This window comes from Dermacentor albipictus, chromosome 2, assembly GCF_038994185.2.
Source record: "Dermacentor albipictus isolate Rhodes 1998 colony chromosome 2, USDA_Dalb.pri_finalv2, whole genome shotgun sequence".
Taxonomy (NCBI): Eukaryota; Metazoa; Arthropoda; class Arachnida; order Ixodida; family Ixodidae; genus Dermacentor; species Dermacentor albipictus.
The window spans coordinates 75,576,365-75,593,750 of record NC_091822.1 but is presented as its reverse complement, the minus strand read 5'-3'; the positions used below and the strand labels follow the sequence as shown (position 1 = coordinate 75,593,750).

The window sequence follows — 17,386 nt, the reverse complement described above, 5'->3', positions numbered from 1 at the left end:
GACGTGGGATCGTTCCCCGACTGTGGCAGGTTGTTTTTTCACCCACTTTCATTGCCATTGATTTATCATTTCCTTAATTCCATTCGTAAGCACAAGTAAGCCCCTATGCACAAGTAATAGCCCCTATGTTGTCCTTGGTGTGTTGGCTTCTCATGACCGACGGACGCGAGACATACCGTGACAGTGAAGTGGGCAAATCCTCCCCCCCCCCCCCCCCCTACTCTCCTGCCAAAGGTGTTTCGCGAAGGAGTCGGGTGGCGCGAACCTTCCAAAGACGAAGCCACGCGACCACACTCGCGACAACGAGCGACTTTATTATCGTTCGCGCAGGATTTTCGTATTTTGTCTCTCCGATACGGCGTACCAGCCCGTTGCGGAGAAATTTCGTTGAGTGCAAAATTTCGGGTCGGGAATTAAACAGCTGGCTTCTCCAAACATGTTGACACTAGAGCAAGTCGACAAGCTAAATGTGGAGTTGTTGCCGAGGGCGTATCGCGCTTTATGTCGACCTCACAAGCATGTGATGTGCTCTATTTCCTTCCGTGAGCGGTTGTAGAAAGAAAAAAAAAGGAAAGAAAAAGCAATTACCACAGATGCACTGGGCTGCTTGCATGCCTATTACGCCTACGCGTTTCAACAGCTCCACTTGTGCCACCGACGAGTATATGCACTCCGCAGGGTGCTGCGCAGTTGAGTGACTGATGCAGATGCAATGCAGTTTGAGTTTGGTGCAGCTGCGTGTCCTCGTGGCACATGCTCGTCCCCGCTGCGTCATACCGACAACAGTGCGGCGGATGGAAGCAAGCGCCTCGCGGTATCGCAGGAAAGCGAGCCGCGGCAAAGGCCTGTTCAATGCCACCGCTACACACAGGGCACTGTGGCATGACCATTCAGGCGAAAAGACACGACTGCTGTCTTCGTGCCTCTGGGCTATGCACTCTAAGTGCACCGAACTGATGCGCGCGGGAATGCTCTATAACGGCTTCAAATTTAACGACGGCATTTAGAAAGAGGAGTGGAATTCGTGCGGAAAGCGAGGGATGTGCCAAGGCTAGAGAAGGAAAGAAAAAAAAAGTAGCGCTACGAAAAAAAAAGCGAGGCGCGGAATGGCAACCAAAGGGTTGATAGGATCGCTCGCGAGCATGCAAATCGAGCGGACCTAAACAGAGATCCTGAGGATTTCATGACAGTGATACCAACGTACTCTGACATACTAAATTACCATAGAGAGAGACGAGGATCACATATCCACCGCCCCACAATACACTCACTTAACAACAGGCAGTTTACTGGCGAAAGCTGCAGACATGAACTTTCCCAAATTTACATATACTATGCAAAATGTTCCCAAGTCTCTGCAGGGACACATGCCCATGGTGTGGTGCAATACCCACACTTTATCACATCACATGGGAGTCCAATACGAATAAGGAATTCCACAAAATAGAAAATCCGAGTGCGGAGCAGTGGGAGAGCGTGCTCTACAGCGGCGACCCTAACTTCCAGCGGAGGCTGGTGGATCATGCCCGAGGAGCAGCCACGTTCAGTGGTGCCCTGGAATAGGGGCGCCAACCATGCAGGCCGGAGATCTTCATCAACCAATAGAAGATCAAGACATCCGGCCCGACCACTGAATTACTCTTTCTAGAGTAATAAAGTTTACTTCCTCCTCCTCCTCCAATCTCAAATCTAAAAAAGTTAGAATATCCCCGGAAGATGTCGGGGGGATCATACAAGCGTGACTTGGTGCAAACGGCACGATTAGACTCATTCTTATATATACCACAACAGGAACCGATATTACAGCGTGCTGCCAATGCCAGAATTGGCGAACGCGTTCTCAGAACGCCGTGCAGACGTCTTGAGACTAAATTGTCATTTGCAAAACACATACCTCCGTGCGTAACTGTTACTTGAAGAAACGCTGATTTAGTGCGCCATGCCATAGCGGTCATGACGGTGAAAGTTGCGTGAAATTTTGTGCCCTAACGTACCGAAGATATACGCCGCTGTCATCGATAAACACGACGACAGACATACGTAGAAAAAGTGAAATGTGCGCTATGTAGCATTCCGGTGCACATCCAGTGCACGTGACTGCCGTGCAGAGCTTTCTCGAATCACTAACAGGGAGACTCTTTGCATGATTTTGGCTTCTAGCCAAAATCATGCATGTGCGATGCATGTGCGATGCGTCGAAAGGAAAGCGCGCTTTGAACGAACGAGGCCAGTGAAGTTGCAAAAACCACGCGTCGGCCTTGCAGCAGAAAAAAAATAAATAGGGAAAGCCACGATAAAAGCGAAAGCGCACATGCCCTTGGGAAAGAAACACCCGCCGAGGTAGGGATCCTCAATGCCGTTGTTTGCATAGCGTTGCCGACAATATTGAAAAACAGATGGGGACGTAATCAGTCAAGTGCGAATAGTGGGTGAGTCGCAGGAAAGGACGGGGAAAAAAAAAGTCGAGCATGGGGCAGGAAGTCCTGGAGGGCAGCTTTGGCGTCAGAGTTACTTAAATATTTCAGAGATGGCGGCACAGAAAAACAGGAAAGGAGCGTGTTCATGGCGTCCGCCCCGCCTCCCCTCTCGCCTTTGTTTTATTGCTTAAGGTTTACCTAATTTTATACAGCAATAAGGGCTCGCGTGGGTCGAAAATGCAAAGTTTTTTTTTATACCTTAGAGGAACTGATTGCTACCTACCTAACCTGCAAGCCGAAATTAAAGAAAAAAAAAAGTTGCATCCTGCAGTCTATTGTGAAAACCACGCAGTCGGTTTCGGCAAAGGAAGGACACTGGTCAGGAAACGAACTACTAGGTACGTGAGTGGCGAAATATTGAACGCGAGCAGTGTAATTGACGCTGTACGGATTAAAGAGAAGCGCATTTAACTGGTCGAGTCCTTCAGTGGATTAATTGAATGACAAGGTTAAAACCTTCACAAGAATAATTTTTGCGGTTTTACGCACCAAAACTACGATACGATAATGAGGCACGCCGTAACAGGGGATTGCGGATTACTTTCGACCACCTGGGGTTCTCTAACGTACGCTTAATGCACTGTATACACTGGTGTTGAATTTCGTCCCCATCGAAACACAGACGCCGCGGTCGGGTATCGAACCCGTGTACCTAGTACGTATAAGCACAACGCCCGTAACCGTTAAGCCACTACGGCGGGTGAATGGCAAGGTTTAGCGGACAAACTCTACACCTATGCTATGAGCAACTGCAAGCTAAGTTCATCTACTGCCTATTGGCTACCGTCGACCGAAATCTGAACGTAAGCATGTTTAATATAATCAGATAATTATTGTTACCTTTCGCATTTCGCTCCACCGAAATGGCACAGCATTTGATCGATCGCGCGGCCTCGTTGTACGCCTCATGTCGACGTTGACAACACCGCCAATCTGATTAAATACGTAGGGACAAACAAGGGCAAACATACGCTCGCTTTGCATTTTTTTAAAATCACTTTAATTAGCCGCCTAGACGTCCGGCCCCGTTTACTATCGCACCAACAGCGTCTGACGCGTGCATGCACCCGCACATACATAAAGAGAGAGAGAGAGAGAACGATCCTCTACCAGCTAGTGGCACCTCGATGAGTCAAACGGAGAGAGAGAGAGAGAAGAAAGAGAGAGAGAGAGAGAGAGAGAGAGCGATCCTCTACCAGCCGGCGAGCCTCACCTTGTCGCCCTCCTGGACATCGGCGATCTTCTTGCCCGTCGCCGGGTTGTACGTCGGGAAGGTCTTGCCGCTCACGGAGTTCACGAACTCGTTGTTGATGAACAGCTGCGCAGAGGAGACGGGAAACAGCACCCGTTAATTACGCAGTTCACATCACACAATGACGCAAGATCCCGACATGAGAACGCGTCAAACGAGAGGGAACAAAAGCGATATATTCCACACGACTGTGCGGCCTGTAAACGCGATGGCGTTCGACTGTGCATAAAGAGCAAACTGCTGTTGTTTCCCATAGAACATGCGACTCGTACCCACTATGGGGGATTGGCGGAAAGATGAAAAAAAAAAAGGTTGGTTGGTTGACCCTACGTGATACGGCCCAGCCCACTAAACAAGACTAAAAAAGGACAAGTAAATTTTGCAAATGAAAGATTATTAAAGCGATAATATAAGTAGAGGAATAACTCATAAGAAAGGAGCTTATTTCTCTAAACTCTAAGCTGTTTCATGAATACTAAGCTATATAATATATAGATGGATGTCTGTAGGGACAACAAAACGCTCGCTCTAGAAAAAAAATTAGCACGATCACTTTGGCAATGAATAAAGAAAAGCGAAAAAATGCAGCGCCACAAAATTTTTTTTTTTTTTCTGATTCGAAGCTCGGTAGCAACGCTTATCGTGGGAAGGGATCGTGCAGACGTGACGCGAAGGATGCAGTAACGATCGCAGAATTGGGAATGGTCGCGATCCCCGTGTGCTTTTCAATGCCCTCACCACATCGACAACTGCCCCTGCAGAAAGAAAAAAAGAAAATGCCCAGACGCGAAATTGTTCCCCCAACTAGAGATGACTTGGCTCTGAAGCGAATTTTTTTTTATTCGCTCTGTTTGCCACGCATTACCGATGCATCGTTCAAGCATACGTTCGAACGTGCTCAATTTGAGCTAGAGCTAGCTAACTTGGTCTATACTTTTGTTCACTCCGGCAAATAAGCATCATAAGAAGAAACAATAAAGCAAAAGATTGTCATAATTGCACTTAGCGGCAACAAGTTGGAGCTACTTCTAAAAGCAATTTAGGATGGTTGGGTGTACGTGCCTGAAAATATATTAAAAATTAAAAAAAACAATAGAACCAAAGCGGTCTAACTTGCTTTAAGACTTGGTAACTGTGAAGACCTACGTGTTTCCAAAATTTTATTTGAACGGTGCCCTGTCCGAAGTAATGATTCGAGGCTAATGTGTGGCTGCTTTCACGAAGCAAAGTTTTTTTAGTGCTAAATGTTTCTCGCTTCTCGATTTGACAAGGTTCTGCCAATCCAACATAACAGGTTAGACTAGTGGATGAAAAGTTTACATAAGCTTTCCTTTGCGAAATGAGAACCTGGCAGCCATTCGTAAACTCCGATTTTTTATTACGACAACTAAAAAACGGTGAGCGCATTTTATTGTAGTTTCAGGTAAATGAAGAGGTGCCTCGTTGACTATCGGCCACAGAATTTTGATTTCTGCCGAAAGACTGCATATTAAAAAAATTGCAAAAGCTGCAAGAAATGAATTATACCTAACCGCAAAGTTCACAACTCTGAGAAGCAAAGCCCTCTACCGAATTTCTCTAAAGTTCGTGTGATTCAGAGCTTCACGCTGGTGGATTTAGCACTCTGGCATTATGTTAGGTATACCTTTGCGAACCACCCATAACCAAGATAACAAATGCATGACAGCAGTGACCAAAAATAATTTTGTCTAGTTTAGAACTTTATGCGTAATGGAAATCATTTTTCTGTTTGGCATGCTATAGTCTTTGTGCTATAGTCTAGACGGTGTACTAGTACAGACAACCTCAGGAGATGCGCGTGAATTCACGCAAGGTTTTCATGTTACGAGCCGCACTAAAACGACCATGCACATATGCACGAACGCCCTTTGCGGCTCAGTTGCTGCTTAATTTACTTGAGACCGCGCTGGGCACGGAAAGAACACTTCCGGTGCAACTCGCACTGTGCTTCAAGGTGAGCGATACTAACCCTGGACCAACCCATTCGAGAAACTAATAATTTGGCTAAGCGAAAAGTCGTGTTCAACCTTCAGGTTTTTCGAGGCTTCCTCAGTAAAAACTTTCGACGGACTCTGCGTGCTTCTGAAACGCGATTCACGGCTAACCCTCGTGGTACCAGACCAAACTTGTGAATTCGCCGAAGAACCATGTAAGAACGTAGGTTGTCTGGCCGCGTTACCATCCTTGCTTGTTCCCTATAACTGGAAGTCCTCGCGGAACAGGCATGTCTAGTATTCCAGACGAAATGAAACCAGAGGGCTTGAACAATGATCAGAACTGGACATTCCCAAGACGAAGCGATGGCAATTCTAGCGCTGAATTTTAAGCGCTTCAATGCGCCTGAGACAATATTGAGTAATTCTAGACTACAGACCAAGCTGAGGCTTTTAACCTTACCGTGCCGAGCTCTTAGACATGCACTCCTGTCCGGAAGCCCGAGTCTTGCCGAATACGCTGAACCTGACACTTCAACTTTTCTAGAATCAATAAGGCTCGCGCGCCATAAACGGGAAACTGCGCGCGAGTTCCTCACGGATGCATGTACATACACTTCCTGCCAGAACGCACTGGACCCGTAAGCTAATTTCCGGGAAGGTAAAGGTATCTACGTACCTGGGGTCAGTGACCCATTCTTCTACAAACAGCGTGAGTAGCAGCAGCAACGTATAGCAAGTCAGGCAAGCTGGTGAATTTGCACTTATATTCGCTATATATGAACTTATATTTATATGAACTTATATGAATTTGCACTGACAATTATATACAGCGTGAAGAAAGTAGACGGAGCATTCCTACAGCTTGGTGCAGAAAATGTTGCTTCTAGGGTTGATGGTGTCCGAGCTAATGAATTCACTCCTCCAGATAACGTATGTATTTAAATAAATGAATAAATGTAAACGAGCACTAAATATTAGGTCACGGCTTGATTATCTTCATGTGAGTAGGTATGCGTTGTTGTTGAAGGGGCAATACTGAAGAAGTGCTTCTGGCGTGGTCGGAGAAGTTGCGCACAGCGTGACCAAAAAAGAAAAGAAATGAAGGGTAAAAAGACAGCGCTTCTGTTTTAAGCTTAACTTGACCATAGTCTGATCGGTAAGGTTAAGGTCACTAAATGATAAAAAAGAAAGACGAACAGAAAGAGAAATACACGAAAAGTACACGTCTATTGGCTAGGTTATCTTTCATGGCTTGTGTTTTATTGTTGCTCTCGACTTCGCGCAAACGCACTCTGCTAAGTTGAACGTACTACTCACGCCATACTTTTCCAACTCGATATCGAGTCAAGAGCCCCCAACTATTGTTCCCTGTTGTCGATATCGCCTTGCTTTGCTCTTGTCTACAAGTCTCGATATCATGTCCCTTATTCAGGCAACTCGCTTGAAACCACCTCCAGTTGTTTATTCTAACGTGCAGCAATGACATTTTTTTGTTGATTGCATACTAGAATCTAGTTTTCCTAATACCTACAAAGCGAGATTGGAGGTACGACTTTATAACTGCGAACAGTCTCTACAACGACAGTGGTAAATAAACTGTCTTGCTTCTATATTCCTTGGGTGTTCATCAGGCACCTCTATCATCAAATTGTGTAATATCCCATTGTCACTTCACTGCGCACGAAAATTTGTTGCCAGAAATATCGCGCGCCTTTGTTTTCGCGGCTGCATTGGGTTCGGCAAAATGCCTGCTTGGCTATATCTTTCTTTCTCTTTCTTAATCTTATGCCGTCCCCTTACCCGTTCTATAGCGTAGCATAGTAAGCCAGATATTGCCACCTCGTCAACCTCCTTGCCTTCTTCATTCCACTTGCACTCTCACTTGATAGTTCAGCACCTTTGTCCTCTCATTCGCTCTTATTCCGTTATTTACGGTTAAACAGGTGAACACAGCTAGACGTTGCATATTCTTTCCAGGCTATAAAAATCCATAAACAGTGCCACCAACGGCGCTTTCATATTCATTTACGAAATGCGAATTGCATGGCTAAGCCGATTACGTAAGGCATGGTTATATTGCCTCAATCGTGTCGGCGTCGGTGTTGCCATACGAAGTAAACCGAAGCAGCGCGAAAATAAAAAAAATGCTTGTCGGTGTGCGGATTCGCACCACCGCCCTCCGTGTTGCGAGAACACCACGCTAGTGCCGGTTCATCGTACGCGCCCTATAAAGCGGGGTTCTATATGCATGAAGACGTAGACGCAGCGGAAAGTGCGAGCCAATCACAGGCGTCCCCTCAAATGGCGTGATCGCGTATTTGCTCGCCTCGCGCCCGCCATTTTCCGCCAGTTCAGGCCCGGCAGTCAGATGGGAAGGCTGCGCGTCGTGCCTTCAGCCGAATAACAGCCGGCGTTTGATGAACACCGCCGGGCGCTCGCTCGACAAAGGGCTCGTCATCGGCGTGCCGAACTCGTCGGGAGGAAGCCGAGGCGTTACCACAACGAAGATCCGCGGATCCCGAGCTTCGCTTGCACCCCTCTTCACAGTAAAAGACGGACAGCGATTTTTTCAAATTAAATTTTTTGTTCTATAGTTAAACCAAACGGAAATTGTATGCTGACTGTCGTTTTCTTATTTGGCAGCAGGTGCTGCTGTCACGTTGGGACTTAAACGCTCGCATTTGAAGTGCGACGGAAACATGAACTGGTCAGCAGTCAAGATAAGCGCGCGATGTTTAGAGCATTGGCGAAAAAAAAAAGAATATGTTGACACGACCAGATCAATTACCGTCGTAGTTAGCGGTACAGGGTAGGTAGAGGCTTACAGGAAAATAAAGAAAAGAAAGTTAAGGATATGCAGCTAGTAGGGAAATCGTGCATGACATACTTCATTAGCTCAAGCAGGCAGCGTGGCTCTATTTTCTCACAGCGCCGTTTCCAAAGGGGATGCCAATAAATCATCCTCCTTCCCAAATCAGCACCGACAATCTACTTCGCTCAATACTTCTTCAAGCCACGGAGAGTCGAAACCGCCAGAGTCGAGCGATAAGCGCCAGCATATGTGTGGAGGCCAGATAACGGCTGCGTTGGGACGAATCACCAGTTACTTTATGCGCTGCTGCAGTCGTAACTGACGCGGTTCGACGTCCCATCCTCCCACACGGATGGTAGAGACCAGCGTGGCACTAACCACGTCGGTAGGAAAGAGAAAGTTATCGTATATGCGATGCGGGAGCCTGCAGAGCGGAAATATCCAAGTACGTACAATGAATGCTACGTGCAGTGCTTCCAGATGTCGCAAAACTCCGTCTAGAGTCGGCTGAAGCGGTGGTTCCGATGCTGTTTATTTGCTTTTCAATAAACGAAAACAAGAACAAAAGAAAAGCACTTGTGCTTGCTGTCACGTGTCCGACATCGTTCGTGCGCGAGGGCACTTTTTAGTGAACGCCGTTCCGCTGCGTCCAATTGGTCAAGGGTTAGTTTAGCTCGGGGTCCCAGTTCCCGTCTCTTTGTTTAAATACACATGAAACGTAGAGACATTCTGATTGAACAACAGCTTAACGGACTTGAATGAAATTTGTTGCCAGCAAGACAAACACAATACATCTACCGACTGTGTGAAGCGGAAATACTGCATGACTTGAATGCTCGAAGGTATTAAAATAAAGATGAAAACTGAGAATTGATAAAGAAAGCAAAGAACGAATTTACAAACCTGAAGAACTGGAGTTCGCAAACGCATAACTCAGTACAAAATTGGATATCCCAGTTCTGTCAAGTGCACCTGCTAAGGAATTGAAGCGGACAATATTCATATAAGACTTTGCAATCAACGTCAAATTGTGTATATATACACGATGGACTTACAAAATCGCTACTCGCAAAATAATGTTACAACATAGATATTTGCGAAATTCATCAATTTCGTCCGCTTAAATTGTCTTAATAGGCACAGTTTACACAACTGGTTAAGAACATTAAGCTTGACACTCGAGCGTAATGAAATTTAGTATTTTCCAGTGATGTATTTAAAAGGTATCGATGTCCTAAATAGAAAAAATGTTGCGGCAGTTGGTAGGCCAACTTATTCTTTGAAATGCGAGAAACTTCACTAAAATCGGCGTAGAGAAAGCAGAGAGAGAAAAAGATTTATCTGTTGCCACGTATTTAGATAGGAACTGCCCGTGTATACGTATGTAGAACTTCCTCTTAAGCACTTTCACGACAAAGCAAGTAACAAATCAAATTATGGGGTCATATTTAAATGCTGACTATCCTTATACAGCTTCGGAGCACGGGGTGCATGACAGAGTTTTTAGACTTTCCTAACAGCCATTTCCTTGATTGATCTATCTCTGCGTAAGGAAGGGGCATCGCTCCACACATATGCGTAGAAGATTCGCAGAGCATGAATGTGGCGCTGTTATATGAAGCTGGCTTCGTAATTATTTTTAACAAGCTTTTTAAAAGATCACCTATGGCGTAAACCTTAAATTCATACTGTAGGTATGTATACCCTATCAACTAGGCCGAGCTTGGCGTTTTGAAGCACAAATATATACTCATTGAGCTGGGACACTCGAAGGGCTAGGCGGACATTACTTGCACAAGAGGTGAAAATGCACAACTGGCTAATGGAAAATGCTTCGGTATTCAACTTCTCAACTAACTGCTTAAGCGCACATATTGCAAGTTAAGAATTCGCGCCTGTGACTTGACAACGCATCTGCGCTTGAACGAGGTTTGAAGCTAGCGCCGGTTTTGATAAAAGCGCTGCCGAACTCGCGTTAACATGCAACGACGTTCCTACTTTTTCGTGTGTATATATAACTTGTACGAGTTTTCTTTATCATGTATAGCCATTATGCAAATGGCTCGTAACGTGGCCATTGAGGCACCCTAACTTGGGCTTCGGCCCTGCGTGAGCGTTGTACAGTATTGTTACTCATACTTCAAATCACGCTGCGAAGACTAGAGAAATTACTAGACTTAACTGACAGCGTTGTGCTTACATTGCAGCTAACCAGTGATGCTCGGTTGAATGCCAACAGATTGAACCTAGGAGAAAATGCCGTCCGATCGCATAATGTGCGATTTTAGAAAACCGTTTGGTCATAAAAAGAATTATGACTATTGTTATTAATACTATTATTATCATTACTACAAGAGGATGGACAATTGGGTAGAGTGGCAACGGTAACCTATTCTTTGTTTGTAACCCAAAGAATCACAGACGAAGACTAGAAGACCGGAAGAGCGCTCATCCCGTCTTTGTCTGTGTCCCTTCGAGCTACAAACAAAGAATTATTACTACTTCATATTAATGTACACTCTAAACCTACAACTGCAGAGCTGGTTAGAGTGGACTTCAAACAATATATACCTACGACTACGCGGAAAAAAACAACTTCGTTAGATGGCGGCGATACTTCGGGATTGCGCGCAGAGTCTGCCAAGAACGGCAAATGGCTTCACCAGGGGCGATGCGCCTTCGAAGCCAGCTTTCGACGCTTGCGGGCTCCCCAGAACAGCAACACACAACGCCGCGCCTCAGAAAACGCGTTCGGGATCCACAACTATCAGACGAAAAGTTCCAGCGCATCGAGACGCGGCGCGAGGGCGGGTCCTTGACCCGTGCCCAAGTTGTTAAATAAAGCTATAACATCAACCATAACAGTGGCGACGAGTCTCAAAACACGAGGGAAACCGGCAGCGCCGAAAACGGCAGTGTAAAGAAAGAGCAACAGCAACAACCACCACGGAAGGCGTGGTGAGGGAGAAAGCGAAGCGGGAGTTGCTTTCTTCTTGTTTTTTTCTTGCTGTGCGCGCGTTCCTGGGGCACTTACCTGCGTGAACTTGATGGGTGGGTTCCTGTTGGGGGCCATGGCTGGGAGGGCGGGAATGGGTCGTCTGCTGCTGCTGCTGCTGCCGAACTACCAAAGGACCAGAAGTCGAATGGCGAAGCAGACGACAACGAGGGGCGGCTTTTATACTCGCCGCGATGTCTGCGCGGCGGCGCTACTGCTACTGCCGGTGGATTGCGGCGTCTATGTGACGGGGATAAAACAAAAGGGTGAACGTGAACAAAAAAGAAGTGCAGCACAAAAGAAACAATAAATAATGAAAAAAGGCAGAGGCGGAATAAAGGCGGAACTACATGCTACGCCATCTATCACCGTTCAAAGGAGGTGCTGATGCCTCTGAGATTTGCAATCACACCGGTGAGCGTCGGACAACCTCGGAGGGCACGCCCCTTGGTGAAGTAGTTTCTCCTAAAGCGCGTCTCCACGGGAAAAGCTGATGTCACGCTGTCATGAAGGTGCCAAATTTTGTGGAGCAGGGCGTATCTTATGCAAAATCATGCGTGTGATATTTTCGTTTCCACAACACCCATTCTTTTTTCTTTTCTTCTTTTTCTGAGGATCGTCCTAAAGCGCACAGTGCCTTTGGTTTTAATTGTGGAGACGGCACAGGTTCATACTCTGAGAGAGACAGGAAAAGCCACGAAAGAATAAATTGACATCTAGATTCGATTCCATTCTGCTTAAACCTAGTACAAGTACAGTCGCACGAAGGAGAGTTCAAGGAGAGAGTGCAGGGTGAAAATTAGCACCATTCGTTTTTGATGTTACTCGAGCAGTCGATACTCATGCCTGAAATCCGTGGAGATATTTGAAAGCACGTTTTCACTGCAAAAACAAAAACAAAAAAATACTTCACTGTATATTTCAATTTTCAGTCATAAAGAATGCGATGTGGCTTTCAAACGCATCAATTAAATAGCTGCAGCAATGTTGCCACAATATATGCCTATTTGTTACCTGTTCCGTGTCGGCCTAGTGATGTGTCAAAACTTCGCGAATAAAACTGAATCGCGGGTGTTATACGAAGCGTGATTATAAGGCTTACAACATAGAACATTGAGCAGCACATGTGTGATAGTGGCGATATGTGTGATAAATTGGAGAGTAGTTTGGTGGAAATAAATTATTTAATACTGTATTTAAAGTTGATATGGTGCCAATGAGTACTATATACACTGCGTAGCAATCTGAACGTATTGGCATATGTCTAATTTATCACGTAAAATACACTCTCAGTTAAGGCACGCTAGACATTCGCTAAATGTAGTAGTAGTGCTCAGTGCAAAACTTTCGAGAATTCGCGTGATTGAGCTAATTTAATAACACAGTAAACGCCTAAGCGTTCGGCCATCCATTGTGTTCAGTGGAACTAGGTATTCAAGAGGCGTCCGCTTGCACAAATTCTGGTTGGCTGTGAGGAGCTACTATTACCTTCTATCTTAACTGCACAATCCATATAAGAGGACCGAAATACGGTAATTTACGCGTATTCACTTTTGCAAGACCTTTTTCAAACGGATCACATTTGCGAGATGTCCGCTCGAGAGACGTTGCAAAATAGAATTATAGACCCGCACTTTCCGAATAGAACATGCAATGCCGAGATGCAGGCTGTAAATTATTTGCACAGTACGGAGACGTGCGTCTGTCCCAGTGGATCATAAAAAAAAAATATGTTGCGCTTACCGCTCCTCTGTACTTGGTATAATTTCGCAGCAAGATCGCATGCTGTGATCCGGATCACTCATTGTAACATTGGCACTGTTACTCTGTTATTGTGAATAAAAATAAAATAATAAAATTTCATCTCATCTAGACTTCTTAGTGTTCACATCGCCACTCCCCAGCGGTTGATGAGAACCAATCTCGAAGACCATGTTTCGCCGTACTGCATATGCAGGAAGTGACCCAGCCACCACGCTCGAAACGTCACTCACAGGCGAATGGCGCAGACGAAAGAAAATTCACGCTTTCTTTCTTGACAAACTAGGCAAGTAGGAATGCCAGGTGTTATATTGAGCGATTTGGACACCAAAAATGCGGTCTTGCTGCGAAATTCAAGCACGGATTCCGCGACGTGAAAAACCTTTATTTAAAAAATTTTCAGGCAAAGCTGCAAGTCTCTTGTAGTGCATGCTGTTTGTTTCTCCCGGCGCGGAGGAAAGAGCAGCCGAGATCATCAACTTTCGCTGCAAGTTTAATGAAAAGACCGGAGGTAAAAAGAACAACCCTTCCGTAAGGCAACTCTGTTGGTCGTCCACCAACGATAGCCTTGTCCGTGAAGAATCAAACAGGCGGCGACGGTTCAGGTGCACGCCCCCTTGCTGAGTGACACGTACACCTGCGCTCGGCATTATATCAGAGGCAGGACTTTGATCGCTGGGACCGAGGGCATGAATGCTCTCTAGCCAGACGGTCCTTATCTGTTCCGGATAAGTAATTGCTGGGACGTGCAGTGGGGCTTATCGCTGTCACCGAAGAGGTATCTTGAAGAACGTGTGTGCAGCGAAAGTCGCGCCGAAGCGACTGTGTACTTGTAAACCAAAAAAAAAAAGAAACCTGCCCGCGCCGTGGTCCAGGAATGAAACGCCATCGCTGCTGTAGTATTTCATTAGGTCGTCATGAATTAGAAATCTATCTGATGGAATGCGTAACAACAGTGCTAATACGGTAGCTGCCTGGCTCTCGGGACAGATTGCAATCGATGCGGAGTTGTATCCTCCTAACACCTCTTTTACAATGCATTGCACACCGTCTTCAATTCTTTTTGGGAAAGTTCACTTGGAAGCGATTACTTAAATGTATTCATTGCGGATATAAATTCCGGTGAGTGTGGAGCTGTATGGAGGTGGTTTACTCATACTCTTGTCATCCGCTTTCGAGAAATTTCACACTACCTAGATTTCGACCTCCGTGTTGTCACAGAGGGTGGAAAATAACTTGGAATGTGTTTAAGATTCTCAGAGATCGCACGAAAATCCAGGATGCAGCAGCAACATTGCAATGTACTGCACACATATTCATTTTTCATCACTTCGTTTAGGCAATCCAATGCAATTTGCTTTACCATAACAAACATGAGGAAATGGTTACTTCTGCCACGTACATGGAGATGCAACATTGGGCATCTAACCGGCGTACTTTCATTTCCAAATATGCTTTTCACTTTCGTAACACGCCAGTAGGCAATAAAAACCGAGCTTTAAAAAGAGATTTTGTCCCACAGCTGCATTCGGGCCTCTGGAGGATATATTACAGACAGCAGCCGCGGTAACTAAGTGGCCATTGCGCTTTGCTGCCGAGCTCCAGGTCGCAGGTTCGATTCCCGCTGGGCCGGCCGCATTACGATGGAATCAAAAAGGCAAAAAACACTGGCGTACCCACCATATTTGGATTTTGGTTTTCGCGGTGCATTTCGATGGAGGCAAAAAATGTGAAAATTCCGACACAGCCCATACATATTACGGTGAATTTAGACGTTGGCGCGATTATCTTATAGATGAAATGCAGCGGCACACCCTGTGGCCACCGCATAAACGCGTCATGTTTGACGGGCGTGCTGTATACGGGCTCCGTTCTCGCACTTCTTTCTCGACGCGCTGCGTCATCTGACAGCGCCGCTACAATGTTTGCGATTGGGCGTGACGCCTGCTTTGAACATATATTAAGGAAAGTTTGCCTGAACTCAAATGACACACACACACACACACACACACACACACACACACACACACACACACACACACACACACACACACACACAACACACACATATATATATATATATATATATATATATATATATATATATATATATATATATATATTGTAATTGAAGAACAGTTTCACATACCTATTCACTCAAGTTGGTCCGATGGACTATGAAATAGCCATTGACGAGAAAACGGTTGGTGGGATTATTTTGGCGAGAAAACGCTTACAGATAGACTGACAAACAGAGTCCGGAAAGTGCGTGAAGTATCCTAATAATGTCAATTACGTTAAAACCCTCGTGTACTTGGATCTTGAGGCAAATTAAGAAAGTCCAGGAGATAAAAATCAATCTGGAATCTCCCACATATACTGCGCCTCATAATCCTGTCGTGGTTGTATGTATTGCGCGCATACTTCCGTTTAGGCCAAGATCGACAGAGTGAGGCTGTCTCGTAGTCTTGTATGTTATGCAGTTAATGCTCATACAGGCAAGCGTGGTAAGGAGTGATATTTTTTTAATGCAGAAGTCTGATTAAGCGACCGGGTGGGTTAAAAAATTAATGAAAAGCTGGACATGCTGCAACCGTGAATTCCAGCCATGTCTATTATTTATTTATTCATTCAAGGTACCCCTAATGTCGCTCATTACGAGGGTATTACGAGGGCATTACGTTTATTGGTGCTATCCCTATTGGTACAGAAATGGGCGCTTTGTGTCATAGTATTGCTACGACATGGTTATCCTTATGATCAGCGCAGATTTAGCAGCCGTAAATCCTCATGCTTTAACATGTGTAACATTATTCCGTTAATTCTCATGTAGTGTCGCAGAAAGTGTCAAGATGTTCCATTTTTCTTATTCCGCAATATATAACCGCTTATATACTCAGTGAAAAGAAACTATATTGTACGTACCATTTCCCTGTTATATTCATGTGAAATATTAATGAAAAACATTTCTCCGCAAGAGCCACTTTCTCTTAGCACACGACTCACGTCTAAGAAACGAGCGTATTCATTTCAGCATAGCATAACAAAGAGGATCTAAAGTAATATAGCTTTCGATTCTTTTTCTTAGATTTAAGTGCAAAAACTGAAATACAGGCCTAAACTGAGCCGACGAATGCGGTTTCCTCACCATGGACTGTAATATCTAAAGCTGCAGTGATGATTTGAGGCTTTGTCGCCATGCTACGTTAGAACCGAGAGATATCGAATCAAACAGAACACATAATAACCTAAAGAATGATTCTTCGTAGGCAAAAAATGCGAGCGGTGGCAAGTGGCATCTGCGTGGAGACAGGGAAATGTGAGACGTGTGGTTCAGATGACGCACGCTGAGAATAAGTTTATTACCCTTACCTGCAACGCACAGTACCACTATACCACAAGTGCTCTGGCGCCGTTTAACGGTGTTAATGAGATAGTGGTGTGAAAAAAAAGAAGAAGGAAGGGTAAATCATTGCACACCTTTATTTATTTATCTCGCAATAATGTGAACGATTGTCGGGCTATTACAACATTAAAGTTTCCAAGAAACGAATTGACAGTGCAATAGTAATGAAGAAATACCCAGGCTAGCGTACAGATCAGAAGCGAACACTCACTTCCGTGAATAAACAATACCGGAGGTTTGGGGGCAAATGTATAAAAGACTACCCCAGAATTACCAAAATATTAAGAGAAATATACGTACTGATTACAACAAAACGAGGAAAAAAAACGAACAATAAAGAAAATCGAATAAGGTGCCCTTTTACCTTCTTTTCGAAGCTAACTTCAAATGACTTCATTGAAGTACCTTGAAAGTAAGTTGTTCCAACGTTAAGATTGCTCGTACAAGGAACGACTATACTTGAAGGTGTCGATTCCTAAAGTTACGTTCGGGTGCCCATTTGTCCACTGCAGACTGCTCCTACTGAGATATGGCCGCCTCTGGTGTGTCGCCGATGGGAGGAGAATTAGATTGGAGATAAATGGAGCCTTTTTATTGCAGGATATGTACTCTGCATGATCTGAATTCGGTATTTCTCCCATGGAGCCCCCACTTAGGTGTTGTACTGGAAAGAACGCGAGAAAAGAGTACTGAGACATAACCAAAACCAGCGCTCGTGTTGCGTG

At 45.1% G+C, this 17,386-nt stretch overlaps 2 protein-coding genes across 3 annotated transcripts in view; one reads left to right on the top strand and one right to left on the bottom strand.

The window, feature by feature from the left end:
• The window catches only part of LOC135913115 (aldehyde dehydrogenase 1A1-like), a 32,563-nt gene extending 20,853 nt beyond the window's left edge, over window positions 1-11,710 (bottom strand). The window contains exons 1-2 of the mRNA XM_065445793.2: window positions 11,534-11,710; window positions 3,691-3,795 (exon numbers count right to left, since the gene is read on the bottom strand). Of these exons, the coding sequence (XP_065301865.1) occupies window positions 3,691-3,795; window positions 11,534-11,572 (144 nt within the window). The 5' untranslated portion in view covers window positions 11,573-11,710. The remainder of the gene's footprint in view (window positions 1-3,690; window positions 3,796-11,533) is intronic.
• Window positions 1-17,386, top strand: part of LOC135913114 (lysosomal alpha-glucosidase-like) — a 154,308-nt gene that overhangs the window by 722 nt on the left and 136,200 nt on the right. The gene's annotated exons all lie outside the window — the stretch shown is intronic.